This window comes from Brassica oleracea, chromosome C2, assembly GCF_000695525.1.
Source record: "Brassica oleracea var. oleracea cultivar TO1000 chromosome C2, BOL, whole genome shotgun sequence".
NCBI lineage: Eukaryota > Viridiplantae > Streptophyta > Magnoliopsida > Brassicales > Brassicaceae > Brassica > Brassica oleracea.
This window is the reverse complement of record NC_027749.1, coordinates 51,870,805-51,896,671: the sequence shown is the minus strand read 5'-3', so window position 1 is coordinate 51,896,671 and position 25,867 is coordinate 51,870,805. Positions and strand designations below refer to the sequence as shown.

The 25,867-nt window shown below is 36.7% G+C and overlaps 6 protein-coding genes across 6 annotated transcripts; 5 read left to right on the top strand and 1 right to left on the bottom strand.

Moving 5' to 3' along the window:
- Positions 1 to 3,714: 3,714 nt before the first annotated feature.
- On the top strand, positions 3,715 to 5,934 carry LOC106324872 (peroxidase 69-like; the record flags this gene model as incomplete). Its single annotated transcript, XM_013762868.1, is given in 3 exon segments — positions 3,715 to 4,229; positions 4,324 to 4,483; positions 5,322 to 5,934. Coding segments are annotated over 3 exon segments (1,002 nt in total). The 3' UTR covers positions 5,738 to 5,934.
- A 2,699-nt stretch (positions 5,935 to 8,633) lies between these two features.
- Positions 8,634 to 10,112, top strand: LOC106324871 (non-specific lipid-transfer protein-like protein At5g64080). The gene is made up of 3 exons (XM_013762867.1): positions 8,634 to 9,151; positions 9,332 to 9,358; positions 9,762 to 10,112. Exons 1-3 carry the CDS (start codon positions 8,797 to 8,799, stop codon positions 9,917 to 9,919), a joined length of 540 nt encoding a protein of 179 aa, XP_013618321.1. The 5' UTR covers positions 8,634 to 8,796; the 3' UTR covers positions 9,920 to 10,112.
- Positions 10,113 to 10,507: 395 nt separating this feature from the next.
- Positions 10,508 to 17,614, top strand: LOC106324870 (phosphatidylinositol 4-kinase beta 1-like). Its single transcript, XM_013762866.1, has 16 exons — positions 10,508 to 12,534; positions 12,829 to 13,020; positions 13,126 to 13,174; positions 13,633 to 13,765; positions 13,932 to 14,379; positions 14,640 to 14,720; positions 14,800 to 14,919; positions 15,380 to 15,449; positions 15,595 to 15,692; positions 15,797 to 15,901; positions 16,049 to 16,102; positions 16,285 to 16,428; positions 16,550 to 16,603; positions 16,721 to 16,795; positions 16,917 to 17,000; positions 17,104 to 17,614. Exons 1-16 carry the CDS (start codon positions 10,969 to 10,971, stop codon positions 17,203 to 17,205), a joined length of 3,375 nt encoding a protein of 1,124 aa, XP_013618320.1. The 5' UTR covers positions 10,508 to 10,968; the 3' UTR covers positions 17,206 to 17,614.
- Positions 17,615 to 18,508: 894 nt separating this feature from the next.
- On the top strand, positions 18,509 to 19,503 carry LOC106324869 (photosystem I reaction center subunit N, chloroplastic-like). Its single transcript, XM_013762865.1, has 3 exons — positions 18,509 to 18,985; positions 19,069 to 19,194; positions 19,293 to 19,503. The coding sequence occupies exons 1-3, from the start codon at positions 18,692 to 18,694 to the stop codon at positions 19,380 to 19,382; spliced, it is 510 nt and encodes a 169-aa protein (XP_013618319.1). The 5' UTR covers positions 18,509 to 18,691; the 3' UTR covers positions 19,383 to 19,503.
- Positions 19,504 to 19,505: 2 nt separating this feature from the next.
- On the bottom strand, positions 19,506 to 23,143 carry LOC106324868 (probable methyltransferase PMT26; the record flags this gene model as incomplete). Its single annotated transcript, XM_013762864.1, is given in 8 exon segments — positions 19,506 to 19,958; positions 20,020 to 20,214; positions 20,291 to 20,563; positions 20,638 to 20,812; positions 20,893 to 21,003; positions 21,095 to 21,365; positions 21,469 to 21,618; positions 21,693 to 23,143. Coding segments are annotated over 8 exon segments (2,331 nt in total). The 3' UTR covers positions 19,506 to 19,726.
- Positions 23,144 to 24,490: 1,347 nt separating this feature from the next.
- Positions 24,491 to 25,516, top strand: LOC106324580. The gene has a single exon (XM_013762521.1). It carries the CDS (start codon positions 24,491 to 24,493, stop codon positions 25,514 to 25,516), a length of 1,026 nt encoding a protein of 341 aa, XP_013617975.1.
- Positions 25,517 to 25,867: the final 351 nt, after the last annotated feature.

The following is a 25,867-nucleotide window of genomic DNA, read 5'->3' as shown; positions in this document are numbered from 1 at the left end:
CCATTCAGTCCAAAGGTGGACGATAAAGAAGTCCATTTAGTCCTAAGATGGACGATGCATAAGTCTTGTTTTAGACACTGATCTGTTTGGTCCATAAGAACGATGAAGAAGCCTTTGATTTTGGTTTATTTTATACTAACCAGCCCAAAGAGGGGTTATTTGGTTTTGTTGATTTGTTTTCAGACATATTATGTTTTACACATGGTGGTACACGCATATCACAGCAACATCATCCAAGATTTCGTGTGTGTGTATTTGAGGTCGATGACTCAATATGTTCGATCAGATTGTGGCATGGCCGATGGTAAAGAAGAACCAACTATCATGTTCGAGGACGAAACGAAGCATATTCTGTCCAAGATTTTCATCACCCACGGATTGCAGAAAATTGGAGAGATCCAAGGGACCTTCATTAATGTCCAAATCAGGGGGAGTAATGTGTGTTGTATTCTTTTTCCTTCACCATGTTTTTGTCCCAATTGGGTTTTGCTGGTAAGGTTTTAATGAGACAACATTAAAGCACATTACAAGCTTTAAATGGTTATGACTTTCAAAGGGGAGTGTTATGAACCAGATTGTGGATGGCTCATAACCAAAAGATTATGATTTGTAATCTTTCCATTTATCTATGACGGCGTAATCACCTATATAAGGAACCTCTATGTTATGAATAAAGATAGATTTTTCCATTATTTTTATAACAAATCTGTTTTTTTTTTGTCAACTTAGCTTTATGTTTTCAGGATAATTTTTCATTCACTTTTTATTTTACAACTAAATATTACAAATTTTGTTAAGATTTTTATACTTTTGCCGTAATTTTTCTCTCAATAAAATCTTGAATAATTATAATTTCTTTATTAAGTTAAAAATTAGTATAACAAAATTATCTATTTGGTAAGGATTTTTTTTATTAACCCGAAGATATTTCAGATTCATAAAAGAACCCAATTTTTTTAAAAAAGAGAGGCAGGCTAACCCTTTTTCTAAATATTCAAATGAAACCTAAAATATTGTTTCATATCCATGTAGCATGAATTGTTTTGATGTGCATTCAAACTCGGCTTTTTTATAAAAAATTTACATAAAATGTAATTCTCCACACTATCTTTCTGTCTGAATTTGGGTGATTTGTATGAAATTACAACCGAGAACGCCTAAATCGTTCAGTGGAGCTGTTTTCAGCATGTTAAAATATGACATCATATTTTTTTTCAAATCATCGAATAAAATATTTCTCGTTGTATACATTTTTGTGTGAAAATACTCATTTGTATACATTTTTTAAATGCTATGAGTCTATGACTAGCAATATTGTGTGGTCAGTAATTTCTTTTGTTGAAAGGGACCAAGTCTAGACCCATAAGCATCGTTGTTTTGCTCCTCTCCCGTTTGATTATCCTTTGAAAAAGTATGCACAACAGTATAGTCGGTTTTTTCTCAAAAAAAAAATTCAAGACTTATTCATCCTCGAGGTATTACATTTAACATGTAGTTCATAACTTCTTTGTTTACCTGTTAAGTACAGGGAGTTTGGACCTTAGGCCGTAATCTCTTTCAAAACTCGGAACCGGTCTTTACTGATACCATTTATAGCATACATCATTTTTTACCGGATTTTGAATCAGAAACACATCACCAATACATGCGCTTAAACCAACTGACCTACCATATCTAGTGGTATTTTAGTTAATAACTTACGAATATCTTCTTTTTTGACATACAAATATTATCTTTAAATACATCAAAGATCATCATTAAATATATAAAGTTGTTTTATTCTATTTTTATTATCATGAATAATTAATTTATTATAAAGATTTATCAATGATCAGAAAATAATACAAACAATTGGTAAATTTGAATGATAGGTTAAACTATATTTTGAAAATGATATATAATGTTTCAGACTATTTAAAATAATATGTATAAAGTTCAAATCTTAAAATAACGAGAAATCAAACAAAATTGGATCGGAATCGGAAATTTTGTAAATAAGCCCAGTTAGAAAAGGTTTGTAAATATGAATATGTATGCTAATATATATATATATATATATAGAGTACAGTTCCGCAGATAGTCCAAATGCGGTGGTTTGAATGATTTGAATAAAAAAAAGCCTGATATTGCGATATTGCGACCGACATTAACATATTCAAATTCAAGTTAATTTCTTACGTTTTTCAATTGAATAATATATATATTTTAGAAAAATATTCTGTTGATATAAAACGAAATCAAAGACCACAACTTCATATTCAAAAAATACAAATTAAATATGCATACGACTTGTAATATAACGGCCAAACACGTTTTTCATCAGCAGAAAAAAGGAATTTCGTCAGCAAAAAATCTACATATATAGACTGTCAGTATAATTTAATGATAATGTAATGTTATTACTCGTAGTGACTTTATTTAAATGGAAGTGATTAACTAACTAAAGCCAACGTTAACCCTATCCTCGTAATGACTTTATTTAAATGGAAGTGGTTAACCCTATCCTCTTTGTTTTGCACCTTCCTCATGCACAAGCAGCCTCTTGTCCGATAGTTCAAAGATTCCATGGCGGTGAATACTTTTAAATTTTAAATCTTCATCACACTCTTAATAGTATACGTGCTAATCCAAAATTACAAAAAAATACTTAAAAACTAACATACCAGACAAAATTAATCATTTTAAATGGTCAACTATGCCTAGTATATATATAATTTCATTATCCTTTTAACTATAGAAATGTTTTGAACTTCTGCCCAAAAAAGATTTGAAACCTATATTATCCTCTAAGTTAAAAAAAAAACATATATCATCCTCACAAAATTGATCGAGCTAATCAATATATTATTTGCATTTGACCCAAATAAAACATCTCTATTGTGATACCAACGGGTCTAGGAGATTTGCATTTTAACCCAATTCATTTGTGGAGCACCGTAGCCTACTAGTTAAGGTTTAAAGGCTTCTACATCCAGGTTTGGGGTTCGAATCTCAGACTATGTAATTTATTGCAGATTACAAGAAATCCAGGTTTCAAGTTCCGGAGGGAGCGATTTATTAAACAATTATGCAGATTACGGAAGAAAAGCTTACAAGGAATTTTCAACATGGTGCAAGTAATTATGGTCAGGCGTGGATCTTCATAGGACGGCTCAGGTGATATATGCAGTTTGGCGTAAGTCTTCATAAGACATATAGTATTGTCGGTTGTCGAATCGTCTATGTAATCTTTCTCGTATCATAATTGTAATATAAATATAAATCAGTGTTAAAAAAAATTCCAATTCATTTATATTCTTCAATTTTCAATAAATTCATTGTTTTTTAATAACAAATCACATTTTAGGTTAATTGTAAATCCATTAATCAGCTACAAAATTTGCAAATCTCACTAAATGAATCAGAAAATCACTAACCGAGTTCTTTACAGTTTAGCTACATATCATCTGATTATAACGAAGATAGCTAAGCCTTTAGTCAAAAAAAATAACGAAGATAGCTTCGCTCACAAGGATACAAAAGAACAATGAAAATATGATTGTTCAATGGACCGACTCGTCTACATCATAATGCAACCAACTGTTATTTAATGATTAACTATATCAACATTATAATACTAATATAATTCCCATGAATTCCGGCGTCGTGTGCCGAACTTGCTCGTCAGAATTCTTATTCCCAAGACTTTCTGGCCTATATATACAACCTTTAACCCAAAACTCAAAACACAGCACACACAGCAAACAATAACAACTTTAACAAAGCTCAAACACTTTCTTGATTAGTATTATCAGAAACACAAAATGGGTCGTGGTTATAATCTACTATTCATTCTAGTAACGTTTTTAGTATTGGTTGCAGCTGTAGCTGCACAAGGAAACAGTGGCTCAAACCGTGGTGTTGGTCAGAGACCGCGTGTTGGGTTCTATGGGAATAGATGCCGAAACGTAGAGTCTATTGTGACATCGGTGGTTCGAAAACATGTCCAGTCTAACCCGGCTAATGCACCCGGGATTTTGCGTATGCATTTTCACGATTGCTTTGTCCGTGGCTGCGATGGTTCGGTTCTCATCGCTGGTAACAACACGGAGAGAACCGCCGGTCCAAACCGTTCATTGAGAGGGTTTGAAGCTATTGAAGAGGCTAAGACTAGGCTTGAGGCTGAGTGTCCTGGAATTGTTTCTTGTGCTGATATCCTTACCCTTGCTGCTCGTGACGCCGTTGTTTTGGTAACACATTTTTAAATTAGTTATTTTGGTTTAAATAGTTACACGCACGTATAAATATATAAATATCTAACGTATTGAAACTTGGGTGATGCAGACTGGTGGACAAGGCTGGCGAGTGCCATTGGGACGTCTAGACGGCCGAATTTCGCAAGCCTCGGACGTGATCTTACCCGGACCAAACGATGCCGTGGACAAGCAGAAGCGAGACTTTGCTGCTAAAACTCTCAACACGCTAGATCTCGTAACCCTTGTTGGTATGTTGTCATTACATTCAATTTTTAATGCAGTTCTGTTGCCAGCAAACATGAATTGACACTGACAAAGCATAAATACTTAGAGAAAAAGCATGATTGAGACAAATGCATATTTAAGAGGGTGTATTCAATTGAGAGTTTTAGGCGATTTGTGTCAAAATGACAAATTCACTGTTATTGAAACATAAATTTTAAAAACTCATCTAAAATCCAGTGTTATTGAACTTGACATTTTATAAAATACTCTGAAATCCACTGTTATTGAAAATATTCTAAGTTATGGAGTTTTAAAGTTTTCAAGTGATTTTAGAGTGTTTGGGTGGAGTTTCTTAGTTAAAAAAAATAAAACTCAAATCCTATGGTTTTAGGTGATATTTTAGAGTGGTTTAACAAAAATCATTTTATTCTCTGCAATTTCTTAACATCATCTAAAACCTCATTAAAAGTCAAATCACCACAAATTTTAGATTGAATACATCCCCTTAATTATGTGAATAAATAATTTTAAATCCTTTAGATCCATATTTATATATTTTCAAAATTTAATATTACCTTTATGAAAATTTTCTTATCTAACAAAGACGGTTTTCCTTATTGTAAAAGATATAATATTATACCGTGTAAGCTTTTAGACAAAACTTACTTATCTACTATACTCGTTCGATCGAACGAATGTGTATTTTTTTGTACCGAGATTTAATTCATTCCATAATCAACAAGTTCTGAATCGTTATACAACATTTAGTACGTATCAAATCGTAAATAAATTTCATGTTATATTTGGCGCATTCAAATTCCAACTTGCTGATACTAATTTAACGAGTTTTGGTTTCACTAGGCGGGCACACAATAGGGACAGCTGGTTGCGGTTTGGTAAGAGGCAGATTCTTCAACTTCAACGGTACAGGACAACCCGACCCATCAATCGATCCAAGTTTTGTACCATTGGTTCAGGCTAGATGCCCTCAAACTGGAGACGCATCAGCCCGAGTCGACTTAGACGAAGGTAGTGCTGGCAGCTTTGACACATCGTTCCTAAGTAAAGTGAGGTCAAGCCGCGTGGTTCTCCAGTCCGATCTCGTCTTGTGGAATGACACCGAGACTCGAGTCATCATAGAACGTTTATTAGGCTTACGTAGACCATCCTTGAGGTTTGGAACAGAGTTCGGGAATTCGATGGTGAAGATGAGTCTTATAGAAGTTAAGACAGGATCAGATGGGGAGATTCGTAGGGTTTGCTCTGCGATCAACTAAGAAAGTGAATTAAAGCACAACATGCATGTGTGGTTTGGTTTTAATTAATGATTTGGTTGCTTAAAAATAATTTGTTTGATACAATAAGCTTGTGATTGGCATTTTGTGGTTGATGGTTACGCTATAATTATTCAAGTGTAAGATTGTACTATGTAACATGAATGTAATAAATGAAATTGTCATTTGTTTTTTTTTCACTCTAGAACGTAAGGTGTTTGCATGAACGAATTATCAAAGGAATGAAAATTTTGATTACGTTAGATTAATATAAACTAGTCTTAGTAATGATTATCAATTCAGAATTTAATTTCTAAGTTAATTGCTTCCTTATATTGTAGTCTCTTTAGACTTTTGGAACCCGAAAGTCCCAACTCCAACAATCAAGCCTGTGATCGGTCATTATATATGATAAACGTACTCAACCATCATATAACAGTGTAAAGCCACAAGGATTCTACATTACTTATCTCTAATTCAACTACACATAAACGTACGTAAACCAAAAGAATCTCATAACTAACAATTTGTTTATTATGGGGAAATTTGGAAAGATGATGGAAGTTATGGGTGGATTTGTTTTCTGTATTCTTTTCAACGGGCCACGAAGGGAGTTCAAATTTAAGTGATCTTCCGACATACGGCCCAATCACGATAATATGATAAATAATCATTAATTTCATATAATAACTTCATTGCACTTTAAATTGAGAAATTCCATAGGATAGTATTTTTTAAATTTTTGTAACAAAAATAGTCCTCAGTAAAGATAATAACCAAAATAAATTTTATTAAAAAGTAAAAATGACCAAAATATGTATTTTTACCCTATGGTTAACTAATATATAGTTAGAGTTTAGAGTTAAGGGATGAAGTTTTGGATATATAGTTTCAAATTAATAAATATTAAAATTTTCAAAATAAAAAATACTATTTTGATCATTTTCTTTCTCGAAGATTATTTTTGTGACAAAAACTTAAAAATGACTATTTGAGAGAATTATCACTTTAAATTTGATAGATACAAAACATTCTTAAAAACAATGAATCCACCCAAACATGGAAAAAGGTTATACCAAGACGTTATTAATGATAGTATAATGCTATAAAATTCTATAACCAGAAAATTCCATAGCAAAACTTATATATATATATATATATATATATATTAATAATCGTAGCGTGATCCCAAAAGTTTTCTAGGTCTAAGGAGTAAACAAAACTTATATAAAAACTTTTTTTTTTACAAATTTGTTTAGTTTATATATAGATTTTAAAATGAAAATGATCACGTTCGCACACAAAATCTTGAAAACATATGGATCAACTTTTGAGCGATTTACTAATCTAAACATAACAACTGAAGGTAAAATTCGGTTAGTACTACCTTTATAAGTGATATAAATGTACCTATTAATCAATGTCTACTATCTTTTCGATATTATGTAGGTTGTGAAAGAGCTGTAATGGACTTATATTAGCTCAAAACATAATCACATAGGAAGAAACTTCAAAGAGTCACCGAAGATGTAACTAATGTGTACCAAGTTTAGATACTAGTACTCAAAGGTTAACATTTAACACATATTTAAGAATAGCTTTACTTCATGGAAAAAAAGTGAAGGAACATTTGTTTTTCATTTCAACCGTTGATATTTTTCTTACGGATCCGCATAGTTTGGATACTGTAATCTTTACACGTCGACCAGATCACCAACAAGAATCTCTTACTTTGGGAAATAAGATCTGATGCTTTTAACATACAGTGGAAAATCATCCGATCCTCTACAAGTATGTGTAGACATGCATGTGTTGAGGTAAAGAGTAAAGAGTAACGCAATACATATGTCACATTTATTATCCTCCACCTTCCAAATTAAATTTTCGAGCAGAAACAAGAAGCTTTTCTATTTAGGTGAATCGTGCAAATTAAGTAACGCATACCTCTATTTGTTATTTTTGGAGAGCAGTGATGGCCGGTTCTAAAATTTTAGGGATTGTAAACAATTTGGTGAAAAATTATATATTTTTTTTATAATAAATTTGGATATTTACATATATATATTTATATACCTTTTTCTTAAATTTTGAGGATCATAAACCAGTGTTTGCAATAGCCTATGCATTAAGACCGGCCATGGGTTTAATTTGTCTTTAGAAGCTGGTTTGTGATTATCTCGATGAGTAAATCAACCTATTTTCCGGCCCTGAATTGAACTATAGGGGTTAAGGGAGGTGGAAAGTCATGAAAATCTCCATTAGTCCAGTGTCCAATACCCATTTGAGAACTAAAGTACATTTATTTCGGCCACTAAAGTAACAGTAAATTGGCTAAAATAAATGATATAAATGACACAATAATTCACCACTACATGGAATCACGTAATATCCACCGCAACCACATAAAAATTGAAAAGATCTAATCTCAACTGAATTAAAAGTTTTGAAAATAAAACCTTTCCTTCAATGAAGTTTGACATTTTCAAGAAAGTATGAAGAAACACCAACTAATCAGAAATTTCTTCATAATGGTTAATTATTATTTTTCACTCTAACTTCAATTATAATAGTGTACACAAATGAAAATTTTGGCAAATATTTTTTATTTTTTATAACCGTGGGAATCCGACGATCGAGGTCAATAGACTAGTTTCACAAGACCCACGACACTCCACGTATTCTTGCAATATTGGCAAATATGTATACAGGATTTGGGTTTAAAATCTTTAATTAATCCATTTATATTTGTTTTTGTAGTAAGAAAAAAAGCTAATCAAGTTTCTTGAAATATACCAAAAAGTAAAGTGCATACATTAGTAATAATAACAAGAAAGGAAAGATGAAAGGCCAGATCTCTCTTCGTATAGACCACACGATCACGCATCCATATGAAAATGCATGACACATACACAAAACGTCATCGTTAATATGCAACACCCAAAGCAACCGACCTACAAATACCCCCTTGCCCTTTCTTCTTCTTCTCCTCTTTACTCTTCAAAGTCTCCGCCACACACTTCTATCCATTGAAACTCCTCTCATCTTTCACATAAACACCTACAATGGCCACTTCATTCTCTACCTTGACACCTTTTCTTTTCATCCTCCTTCTCTCCATCCCCTCCGTTCTTGAAGCAGCTCATCACCACACGGCGGCGCCGGCTCCGGCTGTAGACTGTTCGATGCTCATACTCAACATGGCTGATTGTTTGTCCTTTGTTTCCGCTGGAGGTACGGAGGCCAAGCCGGCTAGTTCGTGTTGCAACGGCCTTAAGACGGTGCTCAAGACTGACGCAGAGTGTCTATGTGAGGCGTTTAAAAGCAGTGCTTCTCTAGGAGTTACTTTGAACATGACTAAAGCAGCTACACTTCCCGCTGCATGCAAGCTTCACGCTCCTCCTATGGCTGCTTGTGGATGTAAGATCTATTATTTTATTAATTTTTTTTTGTATTTTTTTCATTTCTTAGATTCTTTTTGATTTTATAGATCTATGTTTGTATCCTTATTTTTTCATCATTTTTAGTTTATGTAAGAATATTTTTTTTGTGAATTTGTACTGATACTGTTTTTTCATTTGTTTTTTATTTTGTTGGCAGTGTCCGCCGCTCCTACTATGGCTCCAGGTATTTTATATTTCTCCTTTGTTTGATTTTGATTATTTTTTACTCTTAATTTTTGTCTCATGCAATGTTGTTTTCTGTTATTAAATGCTAAATAAAATTTTATTTTATTTTATTAGTTGATCCTTTTGAGACCATCTGGGTTCTGTACTTCCGTTTATATTTTAGAACACCTACAGTCGCTAGCTTATACATGTGACCATGACATGACGAAGGATTGTGTGGATATATAAAAAACTTATACATGTGACCATGACATAACAAAGGATTGTGTGGATATATAAAAAAAAACTTTAATAGACTTGTAAACATTAGACCACAATTATAACTACTGATCATAATTTCATTTTTATGTGTTTATGTGATTAATTAAAGTTTCTTAACCTGGAATCATTATTTTGACCAGGTCTTGCTCCAGGAGGAGCTGCTGCAGCTGCTGGACCCGACTTAAGTTTTCTAGCTCCAAACCCATCTCCAGGGAACCACGGATCTTCCTTGCTTCCCTTCTCCTTCACCACCGTACTCGGTGCTATGTCCTTCGTATTGTTCTTGTCTCGTGTCTAGATAAAAGCCTTATTCACCAGCCCGATTTGGTTGTATGAAATGGCTTTGGGTTTGGGTTTTCGTGACTTTAGTTTTGCGTGTCTTTTGAGTCTACTTCTGTTTTAGACCATGTCGGTTTCTGTTCGTAGTTTATTTAATCTTAATTACGTTTCACATTGGTCCTTTTATCTAAGAACATCTCTGATCCCTCGTATACTGATGGCTACTTATTAAATTTCGAGTTTTCCTAAAACAATTTCTTTGGTTAAAGTTCGTTTTCTATGATTATATATTAATTATTTGTAGCATTGTGCACCATGTTTAAGTAATTCAAAAGCATAAGTGGAAACATTAATCTTTCATTTTATGTGCTGTAGATTAGTTTAATAGCTTATCAGATTCGAAATTCAAAAGCATGTGATGATTAATCAACTGTCCGTTTTGGACAAATCATTATTTCCCACTTAAATTTTCAACTCTGATCGCGCGAACTTTCCAGCGCACGTTAGTTCCCTTCCTTCACCAAGACAAAAAAATATAATAAATAATTAAAAATAATTAAACAACCAGAAGAAGTTAAATTAATTTAAAAGTATTGCAAACAATAATTACTTTCCCCTCTCTCTCTCTCTCTCTCCCACCAACAGACGACGACGACGACGACAATAACCGCTTCCGGCAGAGTCAACGGCGATCGCTTCTCGCCGTTTCAGCTACTTCTTTCGAATTGATCTCTCTTCAAGCTGACAATCTCGGAGACGACGAAGACCAGATCATCGTTAGAATCAGCTGATCGCTACGTTCCTTCTCCGTGAGATCAGTTCGATCTCCGGTTAAAACTCCCGATCGCCTCCGGTTTACGCCGATTCGATCGAGTAAGATACGAGTAATCTCTATTTCCATCTGGTTAGGTTAGCCTAAGCGCTTCGATTGAGCTTTTAGTTGGTTACAGAGAAGCGATTAGGTTTTATGAGTGAAGGTTTACTGAGAATCCTAGGGTTTAGCTAAACCGGATAGAGATTCGATTCGTTTAGATCCGTCTCTCGGATGATTACGCGAAGCTGATCAGAATGACGATGGGACGGTTTCTATCACTCGTTCGAGGTGACTCAGCTGAGTCGCCTCGCGAGATCACCTCACCGAGTAACCTCATCTCCGAGTCCGCTGGCTCCAACGGTTGGCTTATTAGGTTCTTCGATTCAGCTTTCTTCTGCGAGTGGATCGCTGTTAGTTACCTCTACAAGCATCCTCACGCTGGTGTTAGGGATTACTTATGCAATAGGATGTATACGCTTCCTTTATCAGGTATCGAGAGTTATCTCTTCCAGATTTGTTATATGATGGTGCACAAGCCGAGCCCCTCGCTTGATAAGTTTGTGATAGATATCTGTGCTAAGTCGTTGAAGATTGCTCTGAAAGTGCATTGGTTTTTGTTGGCTGAGTTGGAGGATTCTGAGGATAGTGAAGGGATTGGTAGGATTCAAGAGAAGTGTCAGATTGCTGCTACTATTATGGGTGAGTGGTCTCCTCTTATGCGTGTGCAGAGTGAGGTTTCGACCCCCGGGAGTAAGAATCAGGTCTTGAGTAGGCTTTTGTCGTCGAAACAGAAGCTCTTCTCGTTGAAGCTGTCTCCTCCGATGCAGAAGTCTTTGTCATTCTCGCCTTCCCCGGGGAGCAGCGTTCAGGATGATGGTAGTCAGTTACCTGCTGAGGACAGTAAGATTTTTAAGAAGCTTATCCCGAGTCCTAAAGTCAGAGATGCTTTGATGTTTAGAAAGTCAGGTGAGAGAGATGATGAAGAGAGTGAGAAGGAAGGGTTTTTCAAGAGGCTCAGGAGGGACAGCAAAGGTGAGGGGGATGAAACAACGTCTAACTCGGAGGGTTTCTTTAAGCGCCTCATGAAAGATAATAAAGCAGAAGATGAGGAGGTAACAAACAGTTCAGAGGGGTTCTTCAAGAGGCTGTTAAGTAGTAAAGGAGAAAACGAGGAATTGACATCGAGTTCAGATGGGAATGGGATGTTTAAGAGGTTGTTACGAGATAATAAGGGTGATGAAGAGGATTTGAGTGCAAACTCGGAGAGTTTCTTCAAGAGGTTATTGCGAGAGAATAAAAAGGAGGATGAGGAGTCAAATGCAAACTCAGAAGGGTTCTTCAAGAAACTATTCCGTGACAGCAAAACTGAGGAAGATAAAGTTCCTAAAGCAATAGATGATGAGGACAAAGATGGATTTTTTAAGAAACTTTTCAAGGATAAAGTTGATGACAAACGACATGCTGATGAAAAGAATGAGACGAATGGAGCAGTCCTTGCTGATGATAAATCTGGTGAAGAGGATGAAAGGGAGGGGTTTTTCAAAAAGTTATTTAAGGAGAAGCCTGACGACAAGAAAGATATTGTCAAAGCCGATGACGGGAGTGAAAGCGAGGGTGACGAATCTCCAGAATTTTCTCTGTTCAAAAGATTATTCCGTACACATTCAGAAGACGCAAAACCTACTTCAGAAATTGAAAATACGAGCAATGGCATAGTTGAAAGCAGTCCTGGGACAGAGAACTTTTTCCGTAAATTGTTCAGAGATCGTGACCAGTCTGTTGAAGATTCTGAACTATTTGGATCAAAGAAGCACAAAGAGGTTTGCTCTCATTTGACTTGTCCTTTGTGTTTCTATCTTATTGCAAATACTGGGTTTAGCTGCACTGCTTGATATTCGAGTTTCTTTCGATCCATATCTTTAGATTCATTTGCCAAGATTTTTGTAGGATATAATCATAAATATCTGCTTCTTGTGAAATTTGCTTGATGCAAATGTTGGCTGAAACAAGGTGGTTGTCGACTGCAATTATTTACTTATCTATACTGGACATTCTTTACTGTTATGTGTTCTTGATTCTGCGCATACCAATCTTTCTTATTATAACCATTGCAGAAGCGGCCAGGTTCACCTAAGCAGCAGGATGATACTACAGCTGGTAAGCCCCCACTACCAAAAAATACCGCTTCACAGTTCAGGAAAGGGGCTTACCATGAGTCATTAGAATTTGTACAAGCGTTATGTGAAACATCGTATGGTTTGGTAGATGTCTTTCCCATCGAAGATCGGAAGATTGCTCTTCGGGAGGTAATCATTACACCTGACTTTCCATATTGATGATTATTTTTAGGCTGTTAAATTATACCTTTGTAGCAACTGACCAGATTTCATGTTTCTTCTCTTTGGTTTTAGTCTCTTGCAGAGATCAATTTTCATTTATCTGAAGCTGAAACCACTGGAGGTATTTTCTGAAATTGAATTTTCATTTATTTAGAGGTTTGCTATCTGTGTAGCTCATATCTATTGAGCCGGCATTGCATTATCTCAGTCACGTATGCATTTCTCTGAGTATGTGAAAAATTTACCCCGTTCTAATGTTACTGAGATTTAAATCATGTATCTTGTCTTAGAAAAAGTAGTATATCCTTTGAATCATGTTTGTGCTGCTTCTATAAGTCCAATGTATGGTAGATGTTGGTCCCTTCTTTGTCTGATTAGATTTTCAGAACATATTGCAATCTTTCCTCTCTTGTTTGGAGATTTTTCCCCCACTCTTTGATTTCTCTTTTATCACTGATCTTATGATTTCAGCTTTTAGAAGCAGTTTTAGATTCCTTCTTTTATTCCATCTTACATTGATTCTGTTGTGTAACTGTTTTTATTACCAGATACTAAAAAATTTCCCCAATAACCTTCCAGGAATTTGTTTTCCAATGGGGAGAGGAGTTTATCGTGTCGTTCATATTCCTGAAGACGAATCCACTCTTTTGAATTCTAGGGAAAAAGCGCCCTACATGATCTCCGTAGAGGTTTTGAAAGCGGCAACACCCAGGTAAATTTAAAATTTCTCAAAGTAATACTTATCCACTGCTTCGTAAGATAATACTTATCTAGTACCTCTACTAGGAAGTTATTCTTTTTATGTCCTGTTAGTCGTACCAAGTGTAAAAATTTATATGAAAGCCTTCTCCCACTGTTCCTTTTGTTTTCTGAAACAGTGCTAAAGATACATCAAACTCCCAGAAGCTTTCTAGAGGGGGGATACCATTGGCCAACGGGGACGCCTTTTTTCAAAAGCAACCTGCATGGGCTTATCCGCTATGGACTACTCAGGAGGCTTATCGCAACAGTGCTGACCGAATGTCGCTTTCCACTGCCCAAGCAATTGATCAGGCAATGACTCCTAAGCCCGACGTGAAGGTGAAACTTGTCAGTGTAAGCCTCTCAGTGGAGAGTTGTACTGTATCTCTTGAATCGCTGAGTGATCCATTCGATGATGTCCTGGCTGAGGCCCCAAGAACTGGGCTAAACTCTGATCTTGAATGGGTAAGGGTTGTCGTGACGGCTGACCCAGGACTTCGAATGGAGAGCATTCCTGATCCAGCAGTCCCACGTAAAAAGGAACATCGCCGTGTTCCAAGTACTGTCGCCATGGAGGAAGTAAGGGTGAGTATTTCATGATCGATAACTTCTAGAAGGCAATGTATGCTTTTGCCATTTGAATTCAATATGATACATGATGTACTTTTTCTTGTGGTGGAAATAACTCTGATACTCAATTGAGTCGATATTTTAGTACATGTACTTGTTCTTGTCCTGTGCACTTCAGTTACTTATAGTCACCTACAGTTTGAAGTCATTGCATGTGTTCTATTTGTTATTCTTCCTCTACCCGTCATTTATCCACAATTTAATAACTTATGCAGGCTGCTGCAGCAAAGGGTGAGGCACCCCCAGGCCTTCCTCTCAAAGGGGCTGGTCAGGATTCTTCAGATGCACAACCAAGGGTAAATGCATGTTTAACAGATCTTCCTTTTCTTGTTCTGAATTTTGAACCGTCTATCTATTTTTTGTGATGTTCACAAGGCCAATGGTGGAATGCTAAAGGAGGGTGATGCCTTATCTGGTGAACTTTGGGATGGAAAGCGAGAGAGAATTCGTAAAGCTTCAATATATGGAAATTTACCTGGTTGGGACCTGCGTTCTGTAAGTGCTGCAAAAAACCTTACCTTTTATCATTAATATTTCCCGACCGAGTTCATTCCTCTATATTAAGTTTGTTGTTGATAACTAGAATAGGGATTTGTGTCAACTAGCACCCACAGTTTTATATTATTGGGGTTGAAACTGTTGATCTTCCTTATCTAGGGGACCATAACTCGTGATTCCATATTTTGTTTTTAAGGAATAGTAGGTTCCTGACCATAGCATTTTTTTCTCTTTTAGACCTGCAACAATGTAGACATCAAAATAATGATATTCTTCTGCTTATGGTTCTCTTTAAATTTTCAAGTTATTTTTATATGTTGACGTTGAAAAGCTGATGTCAAAGGAGTCAGAAATTTACTTCCGTAATCTTTACTGAACTGTGTCCTTGTGTGTTGACTATTTTGCCATACTATATTTCTCTCTACCTCTATTTTTAAAAGGCTGTAGATATTCGCAGATTATTGTGAAGAGCGGTGATGACTGTCGGCAGGAACATCTTGCTGTGCAACTCATATCTCACTTTTATGGTGGGTGATACTTTCTTATATCTACTTTTTGCTAATATCCTGTTTCTTGGGGTATGGCTTCTCGTTTTGGTTTTCATGTCTTCTTATTCCGTTAAAGACGACTCTGTTTCCAATCTTATAGAGAATTGTCTTGTCCATGTGCTAGATATATTCCAAGAAGCAGGTCTACCCCTCTGGTTACGTCCTTATGAAGTCTTGGTTACATCTTCGTATACTGCCCTTATAGAAACAATTCCAGATACGGTAATTTTGTAAACCAGAACCTGTTTAATACGACGTGGTATCCTGTCATCATTCTTTTTTTACAATGGAAGCGTATGTAGTAAGTACCATCTCCCTTCCTGCAGGCTTCTATTCATTCTATCAAAAGTAGATACCCCAACATCACTAGCCTACGTGAATTCTTTGCCGCAAAGTATAAAGAAAACTCTCCTAGTTTTAAGCTCGCCCAGGTAATATGCTGTTGATGTAGATCGTAATAGTTCAATTCAACCAGCATGTTGGTTATTTTGTTTCATATAATATAATGACCCATTCTTGCCTTCTTGTGCCATATGCTATTTTATGTATATAACCTTCCGAGCTGGCTTCTTTTGCAGAGGAATTTTGTTGAGAGTATGGCCGGATACTCTTTGGTCTGTTACCTTCTGCAGGTACATCTCTTAGCGGCCCCTTCTCTGAGTACATTGTTTATTCACCTATACGAGCATATTAGTGCGTTGTAAACAAAGGGATTTATAGGTTTTACATGTCCTGGTGCCGTTTATATGTTTCATGAATAGCATGTTAGGTGGTTTTAAAGGCTCATTTGCCCATGGTTTTCAATTGGTTGTAGGTAAAAGATCGTCATAATGGGAATCTTCTCTTGGATGAAGAGGGTCACATCATACACATTGATTTCGGGTTTATGCTTTCCAATTCGCCTGGTGGTGTAAACTTTGAGAGTGCTCCGTTTAAGTTAACTCGTGAACTTCTTGAGGTAAAAAAATCATTCTTTCTCTTATAACAGATTGGTTTTCGTCCCTTCAAACTCCTTTGTGCTTAAATTTCATTGAATCCGGTAGTCCAAATTTATACCCAATAACACTTGTCACAACTAGGTCATGGACTCTGATGCTGATGGGGTTCCAAGTGAGTTCTTTGACTATTTCAAGGTATCCACCACGTGACTCTTCCTCTCACCTCTTAATTCCATCACTCAAGTCTCTTAAACCATTCCTGCGTAGAGCTATTATGTTGAAGAAGAGATCTAAACTGTCAATTGTTGTTAGGTGCTATGCATTCAAGGATTCCTTACATGTAGAAAGCACGCTGAGAGAATTATTCTCTTAGTTGAAATGTTACAGGTATCATCATAATCTCTTGCCTTCTTTTATATTAAACCAGAATCATATATAGTATATGATATGGTAGCACGCCTAGTTATATGCCGTGTGAAGTTTCATATTCTGGTATTGTCTTGATTAGGACTCGGGTTACCCTTGCTTCAAAGGTGGTCCACGAACCATTCAAAACCTAAGAAAACGATTCCATCTAAGCTTAACCGAAGAGGTAAAGCCTTTTGTTTTATGTCCGTTGAATCCAACTTGGCGCATGATCAACTGTTGGTAACAGTCTTTCTTTTCTTTGTATTTGGTTGGGGTCACGAAACCAGCAATGTGTCTCGTTGGTGCTATCTCTCATCAGCAGCAGCTTAGATGCATGGCGAACACGGCAGTATGATTACTACCAAAGGGTCTTAAATGGAATCTTGTGATGTTCCATTAGCTATTTTTACAGAGAGGGAAACCAACATAATAAAGGGCTAACCCTTGGGTTCAAACGGCTAAAAAAACATGCGTTTTGAGGAAACCCTTTTCTCATAGCTATAGTAGCAAAGCAGAATCCTCCCAAAGGCAGAAGAAAGAAAAAAGCCTTTAACCTGAAGAGAAGTAGATCAATGTGAGTGGCAGAACAGACCAGTCACACACTACAGTTTGTGTACAGAAAGATTCTACTTTTGCAGAGGTTTGATTGTTTTTATCTTTTACTTTGCTTACTAGAGAGAGAAGAAAAAGGGCAAATGCCTCAATTTCCTTACTCTTCTCAAAACAAAAACCCTTTTATAGAGATGACAACTGATGATGTGATATTATTGTATAAATCATGTATTATCTTTTGTTAAATTAGAATCTGAGCACCAAAAAAGAAACTGTGGAACATATAAAAACATTCCAAGTTGTGTATTTCCATGGATTCTTCCCTTAAAATGATACTGTCATTATTATTAGTCTCTAATCAAAGGATGCAAGAGTAAAGTTAACGATTACAAATGCCACAGTTACTTAAAGCTGCGTTAGAATGGGTGTATATATATATATCAAAGACAAAATACATGATATAAAGTCAAGGTAACAAAAGTTAACGAGGTATCTATACTATTATTTTCGAAATCATTTTTTGCATTTGAATTCTGGCGAGTGGTTAATATCGTTATATCTTTAATGAATCAAATATATAAATTACCTACAAAATAAAAAACGGATTTAAATTATTTTGCCGAATAGTGATTAAAATTAATAATAATAAGAATTATCCAAAATCTAAAAATATATTTTAAATTAAAAAGATTATTCTTATATATATACTGTGTTGTTTACAGAAAAATATCTTTTAATAAAAATGTTAAAATTTTAAAACAGAAAACACATTGATGAAGCCACAGAGAGCAAGAACATCATAAAGCCAGTTTTTTAATTTGCTTTCTATGCTCTGTACATTTTCTTGTTGTTCAATTCTTTTTATTCTATTAAGACAATCTTACAATGATGGAAGCTCTGTTTTTTAGAAGCACACATTGTTCTTTGTATGAAAGATAGACATGCCAAATGGAGTCAGTGGGCTAATCCTGATCAGGCTCATGATAACATGATAGAACTGAGTTTGAAGCAGAGATTATGGAGCTTAGAGGTGGGGACTAAAGAAAAGCTAACCACATAAACACTCAGAGAATATGAAAGACCTAAAACTTTCTTTGAGTAGTAAGAAAAGATTTTGGACTTTTTGCCGCCACTAGGACAGTAGTGAAATCTCACCTTATCCACCACTCTCCAACCACAATCCTTTATTACATTCACACGTCCACGTCATCATCATCCTCTTTCATCTCTAATACTACATTCTAATCTCCTTCCTCCTTCAGCCACCAATCAAAAACTCAAACGCTCTTGACTTTCTGAAGAAGCAACAGAGAGAGAGATTTAATGGCGGCCATGAACTCGAGTGTTCTCACCTGCAGCTACGCAATCTCTGGTGCTAGCTCAGTAGAGCTAAACCAGAAAGTGGGTTTGGTGAATTCATCGGTTGGGTTTGGCCAGAAGAAACAGACGGTTCCTGTGATCAAAGCAGCTCAACGAGTTGGTGGTGGTGATGATGTTAATGGAAGAAGATCCGCCATGATGTTCTTAGCTGCTACACTCTTCTCCACTGCTGCTGTCTCTGCTTCTGCTAATGCTAGCGTCTTCGATGAATACCTCGAGAAGAGCATAGCCAACAAAGTAAAGTCTTGAAATGTTCTGAATCTTGAAATCTCTAAAAAATGCAAATTAACGGTTTTGTTTTTGAAAATTTTGGTTAATAGGAACTGAATGATAAGAAGAGATTGGCAACAAGTGGAGCAAACTTTGCGAGAGCATTCACCGTTCAGTTCGGAAGCTGCAAGTTCCCTGAGAATTTCACAGGATGTCAAGATCTTGCCAAGCAAAAGGTTATTCTTAAAACTCAACCTTTTCGTTCTTTGAGAGATATAGACGATTGAATAGATTATGATGTTCTTCTTCATGTTTTTTTTTTTGTATTTTGCAGAAAGTGCCATTTATCTCAGAAGATTTGGCATTGGAATGCGAAGGCAAAGACAAGTTCAAGTGTGGTTCCAATGTTTTCTGGAAATGGTGATCATGTTTGTATCCATTCTTATGTAAACCCAACAATGTATCTATCTCTCTGTTCATCAAAGTTCTCATATCCATTTGAATCTATCGTGTTAAAACTCTATTAAGAGTCATTAGGAATCACATCTCACGGTATTCTAACTTTACCATAGAACCTCAAGAACGTTACAAAGAAAAAAGTTTGAATAGTACAGACACACAACTCAAAAACTCATTCTCGACGCTTAAAAAATAAAAGAAATTTCCTAGAGATTGAAAAAGAGATGATGATGGTGATAACAAGGAGTTAAGACAAGAGTGTGTGTTTACGTACAAAAAGACCGACTCGAACTAAGTTTGTTTTATCTCTTAAGTGGCGATAGCGTAAGTGAGAGTCTCTACCTCTTCGGGTCGCCAAATTGACTTTTGAACAGAAAGCAAACCTTCTTTCTCCTTTGAGTAAGTCATACGCACTTCCCATTTCATCGCTTTCACCATCGCTTCCACTTCTTGTATCGTCTCCGCGTCGTCCCTCACTATCAGTTTCCCTTCCGGTCTCAGTACCCTATCCACTTCCGCCACAACCGCCGTCAGATTGCACCTGTCGAATACAAAGTTAGTTAGTTGGCATGAGAAACTCTTTTCAGAGACAACAGACATACCTTTGTTTGAGTTTGGAGAAAAGATGGTCGGCGTGAAGAAGATCGTATGATCTCGGGTAAGTACTGAAAGATTCACACCAATCGTGGTAGATACCAAACAGTCCTCGTTCGTAGATTATTGCTAACGTGTCTGGTGAATCTATTGGAACCACGTTCATCACCCACACTTTCATTTCTCTTAGAGCCGCTGCAAATCTACAAAGTGAACACAAACACACAAAGATTAAAGAAGGTATCCTTTAGAACCTCTGTGCTGTTCTGTATTACTTACCCTCCATAAACGGCTTTCATGTCCATGACATTTCTAACAGTTCCCCAGTTGATTCCTAAACCTTTAAGGTACGATTTGGTCACTACGCGTTTCCAGTGCTCATAATCAGCGCTGAAATCCTCTGGTGCTGCTTTTCCATAAACACCTGTCTGCGAACTCGATAACCAGTACGGTGGTTTATCTAATCTCGCTGGCCATTGCCCCGGCCACTGAGATCCACGTTGCGTTTTGTCTTCTGGTGCTGTGTGCATGCATGCTTGAAGTGGCACTTTCCTGTTAAAAATCCACACCCAAACATGTATTTGAGCACAATACCAAAACAATTATAAAGAAAAAAGATCATATACCAAGATGCATTGGGGTCATCAGAGTCGGCACAAATTGGAGGATTTTGTTCTGATCTGCTTGTGTAGCATTCATTTGAAGTAGGCTTTTTGTAAGTAGCTACACCGACTCCGTTGACTTTGTCCTTGTTAATCGATATGAGTTCCCAACACATTTTCTTAGTGAGTTCACTCATAGCTGCCAAATTCGCCAACATGAGGTGTGAGAAAAAGGATGTTCCAGAGCAAATATACATGGAGGATAACGCTTTGTACTACCTTTCCAGATTTCAACATCTTCTGTCTTCTTCTGATAAACAGGAGTAGCAGACCACACAAAGAAGCCTCCAGGTCTCAATACACGGTTTAGCTCCAGAAGGAGTTTTCCACCTGTCCATGTATAGTAACAGATGGTAAAGATCCAGGAAGAGTTTTCCATTCAGAGTTCAGAGACTACATCTATGGCAGTGATGCTACTTACCTTCTATGTGCCATGGCACTCTACAGCGAGCACAGTGAACGATGTCGAAAACTCTGCCAGGGAAAGGTAGCCTTGTAGTTCCCATCACAGCAGAAATGGCAGGAATGCCTCTCTCAAGAGCAAACTGCACTTGAGCTTCATGTTCATCTTTAGGCGCAAGGGACATCGTGATCACGTCTCTGTCGAAGAGGAAACCTCCAAAGCTTGCAACACCACACCCAACATCCAAGACCACACGCGAGCGTTTACCCCAAGCGATATCAGAGACAGACTGTAAAGCATATTTTTCATCAGCACAAATATTACTCTTTAAAGTGATCAAAGTACAAACCAGTTCAAACTTTCTAACAAAAGAACTACATCTGAATACCAACCTCCTGTATGAAATCGATGTAATGAAGAGCACCATGCTTGAATTGGGTTCCTCCTCCTGGAAATGTTAGATACTCACCGGTAACTTTAACCCAATTTTGATGCCCCTTATACTCAGCAAGCTTGGTATGAGGGACGTTGGTGTACCAGATCTGCATAAACGAAATTAGTATTAGTTTTTTAACACGCATATATATAACTGATAGAGTGAAGAGACTCAGCAGACCTTTTCTCGACTTTTAGGCCACTCAATTGGCCGCTTATATCCTTCAGGCAAAGGAACGAGGCAGGTGGGTGGGCTGTCCGGGCAATGCCTCTCACGATGCTCATAATGTTTAGTACTCTTAAGACTCCTAATGGCTTGCACATTGTCAAGACAGGGAATGTAATCCGGCCCGGCGGTTGTATTGCAGACCTTCCATTTGAAATCAATAATCCGATCACCAGAACTCTTCTGAGCTTCTTTCTCGTTTTTGGACTCTGTTGCCTGAGTTGAAAACGAGCCATTTTGCGCAATAGTTTCATTCACTAGCTCTAACTGTGCCCCACCCGAGGTCTCGTTTTTAGGTTGACTCTCTTGCTCCACATTTGTCTTGGTGTTTCCCTTCTCAGGCTTTGTTTCAGCACCTTCATTGCCTGTCTCATCGTCACTGGACTTTTTCTCACTTTCATCAGCCTCAAATTTCTTTTGGTTCTCACCATCCTCACCGGACTCATTATCCTCCGTCTCGGGCTTAGTTTGCTTTTCATTAGAGTCAGGATTCTCTTCATCCGGGTTGTCTGTCAAACCTTCTGTCTCACTTTTCGTCTCACCAGATGAAGTAGACTCTTCTTTACTTTTCTCTTCCTTGCTTGAGCTCTCATCACCATCTCCTTTCTTCTCCTCCTTCGGTGTTTCACCAGTTGCGTCTTCAGGCCTCTGGCCATTACCTCTATCCTCCTCCGCAGGTGGAGTCATCTGATTCTTGATCCCATCTTTGTTGTCAAGAGGAACCACATCAACACTCTGATCTGGTCCAAGAGAGGATGACGTCATCATCCAAATCCCGACTAAGCATAGAGCCACAAACACAACTATAGTCACCGTTGAGCAATAGCTCGACGACGGCCTCCTGGTGTTGTCTATCCTAGTGTACCTTGGCTGTGCCATGACCTCCTAATCCAACAACAATACACAGATAACAAAACGTTTTCACACCTACACAGATAGAGAAACAAGAAAAATCATATTTCTTGCAGATTCATCAACCAGCTCGATCATATTGGCTGAGGCCTTGCGATGCAACAGAGATCTAAACAAAAGGCTAGCTATGTCACCAGATCTGCTTAAACCCTAGCGATTACAGTGTAAACCAGACGAAGAACGAACAGCGAGCTACATCGAGTGGCTAGAATCTCGAGAAAATACAATCAAATGAACAAACGGCGCCGCGAAATCACTAATGAAACTCTAAATCATATTGGCGAGGAGGCCTCTTTGCTCTCAATAGGATCGATATGAGAATGTAAACACAGATCTAAACAAAAGGCTATGCACCAGATCTGCTTAAACCCTAGCGATCACAGTGCAAACCAGACGAAGAACGAGATCCACATGATATAATCAACAAACGAAGTCATCTATGAGCTTAATAACGATGAGAAAATAGCAGATCTAGGTAGAGGAACTAGTTTTGATGATCATCACTGAGCAAACGTAAGATTTAAAAGCAACAATCCGCCGTAGCGAGAAGATATACAGAGGAATGTGCAAGAGGCGTATACCTGATACAGGCGATGAGCAAATACGAGAAGGCGAGAGAATCGAAATCGCGAAAGTTGCAGCTACGGAGCCATTTTCTCCGCGCTTTCTCGAGAAAATTCGAATGGCACGGGATAAAGAGAGGTCTGCGATTGCGAGATAAATGTATATATATATATATATATATATATGTGATAGAATAGATATTGATTTGATTTAATTTACACTTATTAAATGGACGACATAAGTATTTATTAGTATTAATTAATTTTAATTTTGATTTGGGGGTTAAAATTCATCAATAAGCGGAGAGAAAGAGGGAACTACGGAGCTGGCGTGAATTTAGTGGTAGTTTTTTTTAAAAAAATTATTTCATTTTTATAAAATCTGTTTAAATTATTTCTGGTTAGGTTAAGTCTAGTTTAGTCAATTACTTAAGACTTTAATCCATGTTTTTGTTTATTAATTAGAATTATATATCATCATGATATGAAAGTTGTTGAGGGGTAGTTACTAATATAGCATGATTTTAGCTTAAAAGCGAAATCACACTTTTTAAACTTTACTCACTCATACATTTGAACTCTTTTTCCGTTCACATGTGACATATTTTGCTATTGGTTAATTGCCCTGTTGTACTACTCTAAATCATCATTATCCCGGATTTCTTAATTTTTTTTTTTTACTTTTTCGAATTAAAAAAAAAAATTAAAAATGAACCAATCGCGGACCGCTATGTATCAGTGGAGTCCGCGAACAGTGTAACAAACCTTTAAGAAACGACTACTATTTAATAATTTTGGTAACCGATTTCTTTAAAAAAAGTGGGTCTTACGCGGGATCCACACGGTAAAACCCCCTGGTATCATTTGATAAAGATACTCTTACATGTTGCATATAGCCATAAAATCAATTATTTTTTGGACAGCATATCCATAAAAAAAAAAGCTGAAGGTAATCGTAAAATCATTAGATGAGTGAAAAAGCCATAAAATCAAGTAGATGATGAGGTTATGAATGTAATCATTCGAATTATAGATATTATAAAATTTGGAATGAAGTAGTAAAGTAAGGAGGTGAAGAATAAAGAACAATTTGTTAAGAAAGTCAAAAATAAGATCATACTTCAACCTTCTCTTCTCTCTATAATAAACATTTTCTATCAGTGTTAAAAATTTTACGGATATAAATTTTGCCCTTACTTAAATTCTCGCGATACAATAAAATTCCAGTTCTTTTTATAACACGTTATCAGCACGATCACTCTGCGATTCGAAATACAAATGGCAAAAATCGAAAAACTTCAGTTTTCGACCTTGGAAGTAACTGGGACAAACTACACGGCATGGATTACAAACATGGAGCTTCATCTAGATTCCGAGAAAATACTCGAAACAATAAAAGAAGGCAATATATCAACCTCTCATGAAAAGGCTAAGGCCGTGATATTTCTGAGAAGGCATCTAGATGAAAATCTTACGCATGATTATGCGAGAACCAAAGATCCTTTAGATCTTTGGAAAGCTCTGAAGGAGAAGTTTGATAAACAAAAGAAAATTACTCTCCCCCATGCACTCGATGAGTGGAAAAATCTACGATTTCAAGATTTTGAAAAAGTGAAAACGTACAATTCTGCTATATTGAGAATAGCGGCGCAATTAGATTATTGCGGTAACCCTATCTCGGAAGCAGAAATGCTCGAGAAAACTTACCAAACGTTCCACAAAAATCATTATGTTCTACAAGAACAATATAGAAATTGTGGGTATACGAGGTTCTCTGAACTCGCTGTGGCGCTTATAATAGCGGAGAGAAATAATGAACTCCTCATTAAAAACCATAATGCCCGACCCACGGGAACCAAAGCATTTCCTGAGGTAAATGCAACAGATATAAAAAATCCGGAAAAAGGAAATTATTCCTATCGTGGGCGTGGTCGTGGCCGTGGTCACAATCGTGGTTTTGGTCGTGGTCGTGGTTATCGATTTAACCGCAACCATGAAAGGAGTAACAACCCAAGAGGAAGGGGATCCAACACATGGAATCGATCTGATCGGGTAAAAGGGAAAGAAACCCAAGAAAACCCTACTCATAAAAATGAGAACGTCTGTTACAGATGTGGATCGAAGGGACACTGGTCTCAAGTATGTCGAACTCCTCGGCATCTATGCCAATTGTACCAAGAATCTATTAAAGGCAAGGCAAAGGAAGTAAATCTCAATGAACATCTTGTGGGTACAACATCGACATACCTCGAATCCTCTGACTTTATGGGAGATTTCGACGAGGCCACTCATCAAAATAATTGAAGTGCTTGTACTGATCAAGCATAATAATGCCCAGTGATGCCATAAAATATTATGTATTTCACTTTCAGAATAATGTTGTATTTCATAATAACTAATGTATAATTATTGTGTACTTGTTATTAATGCATAATATGTTTACTTATGAAAGTTTATTTTCTTTATTGATATTAACTGTTTGTTACAGAAATGAAAAAGAACCAAATATCTCTCATCTAAAAATCTTTGGTTGTGCGGTTTATATTCCAATAGCACCACCACAACGTACAAAGATGGGACCGCAAAGACGGTTGGGAATATATATCGGCTATAATTCTCCATCAATAATAAGATACCTAGAACCACAAACTGGTG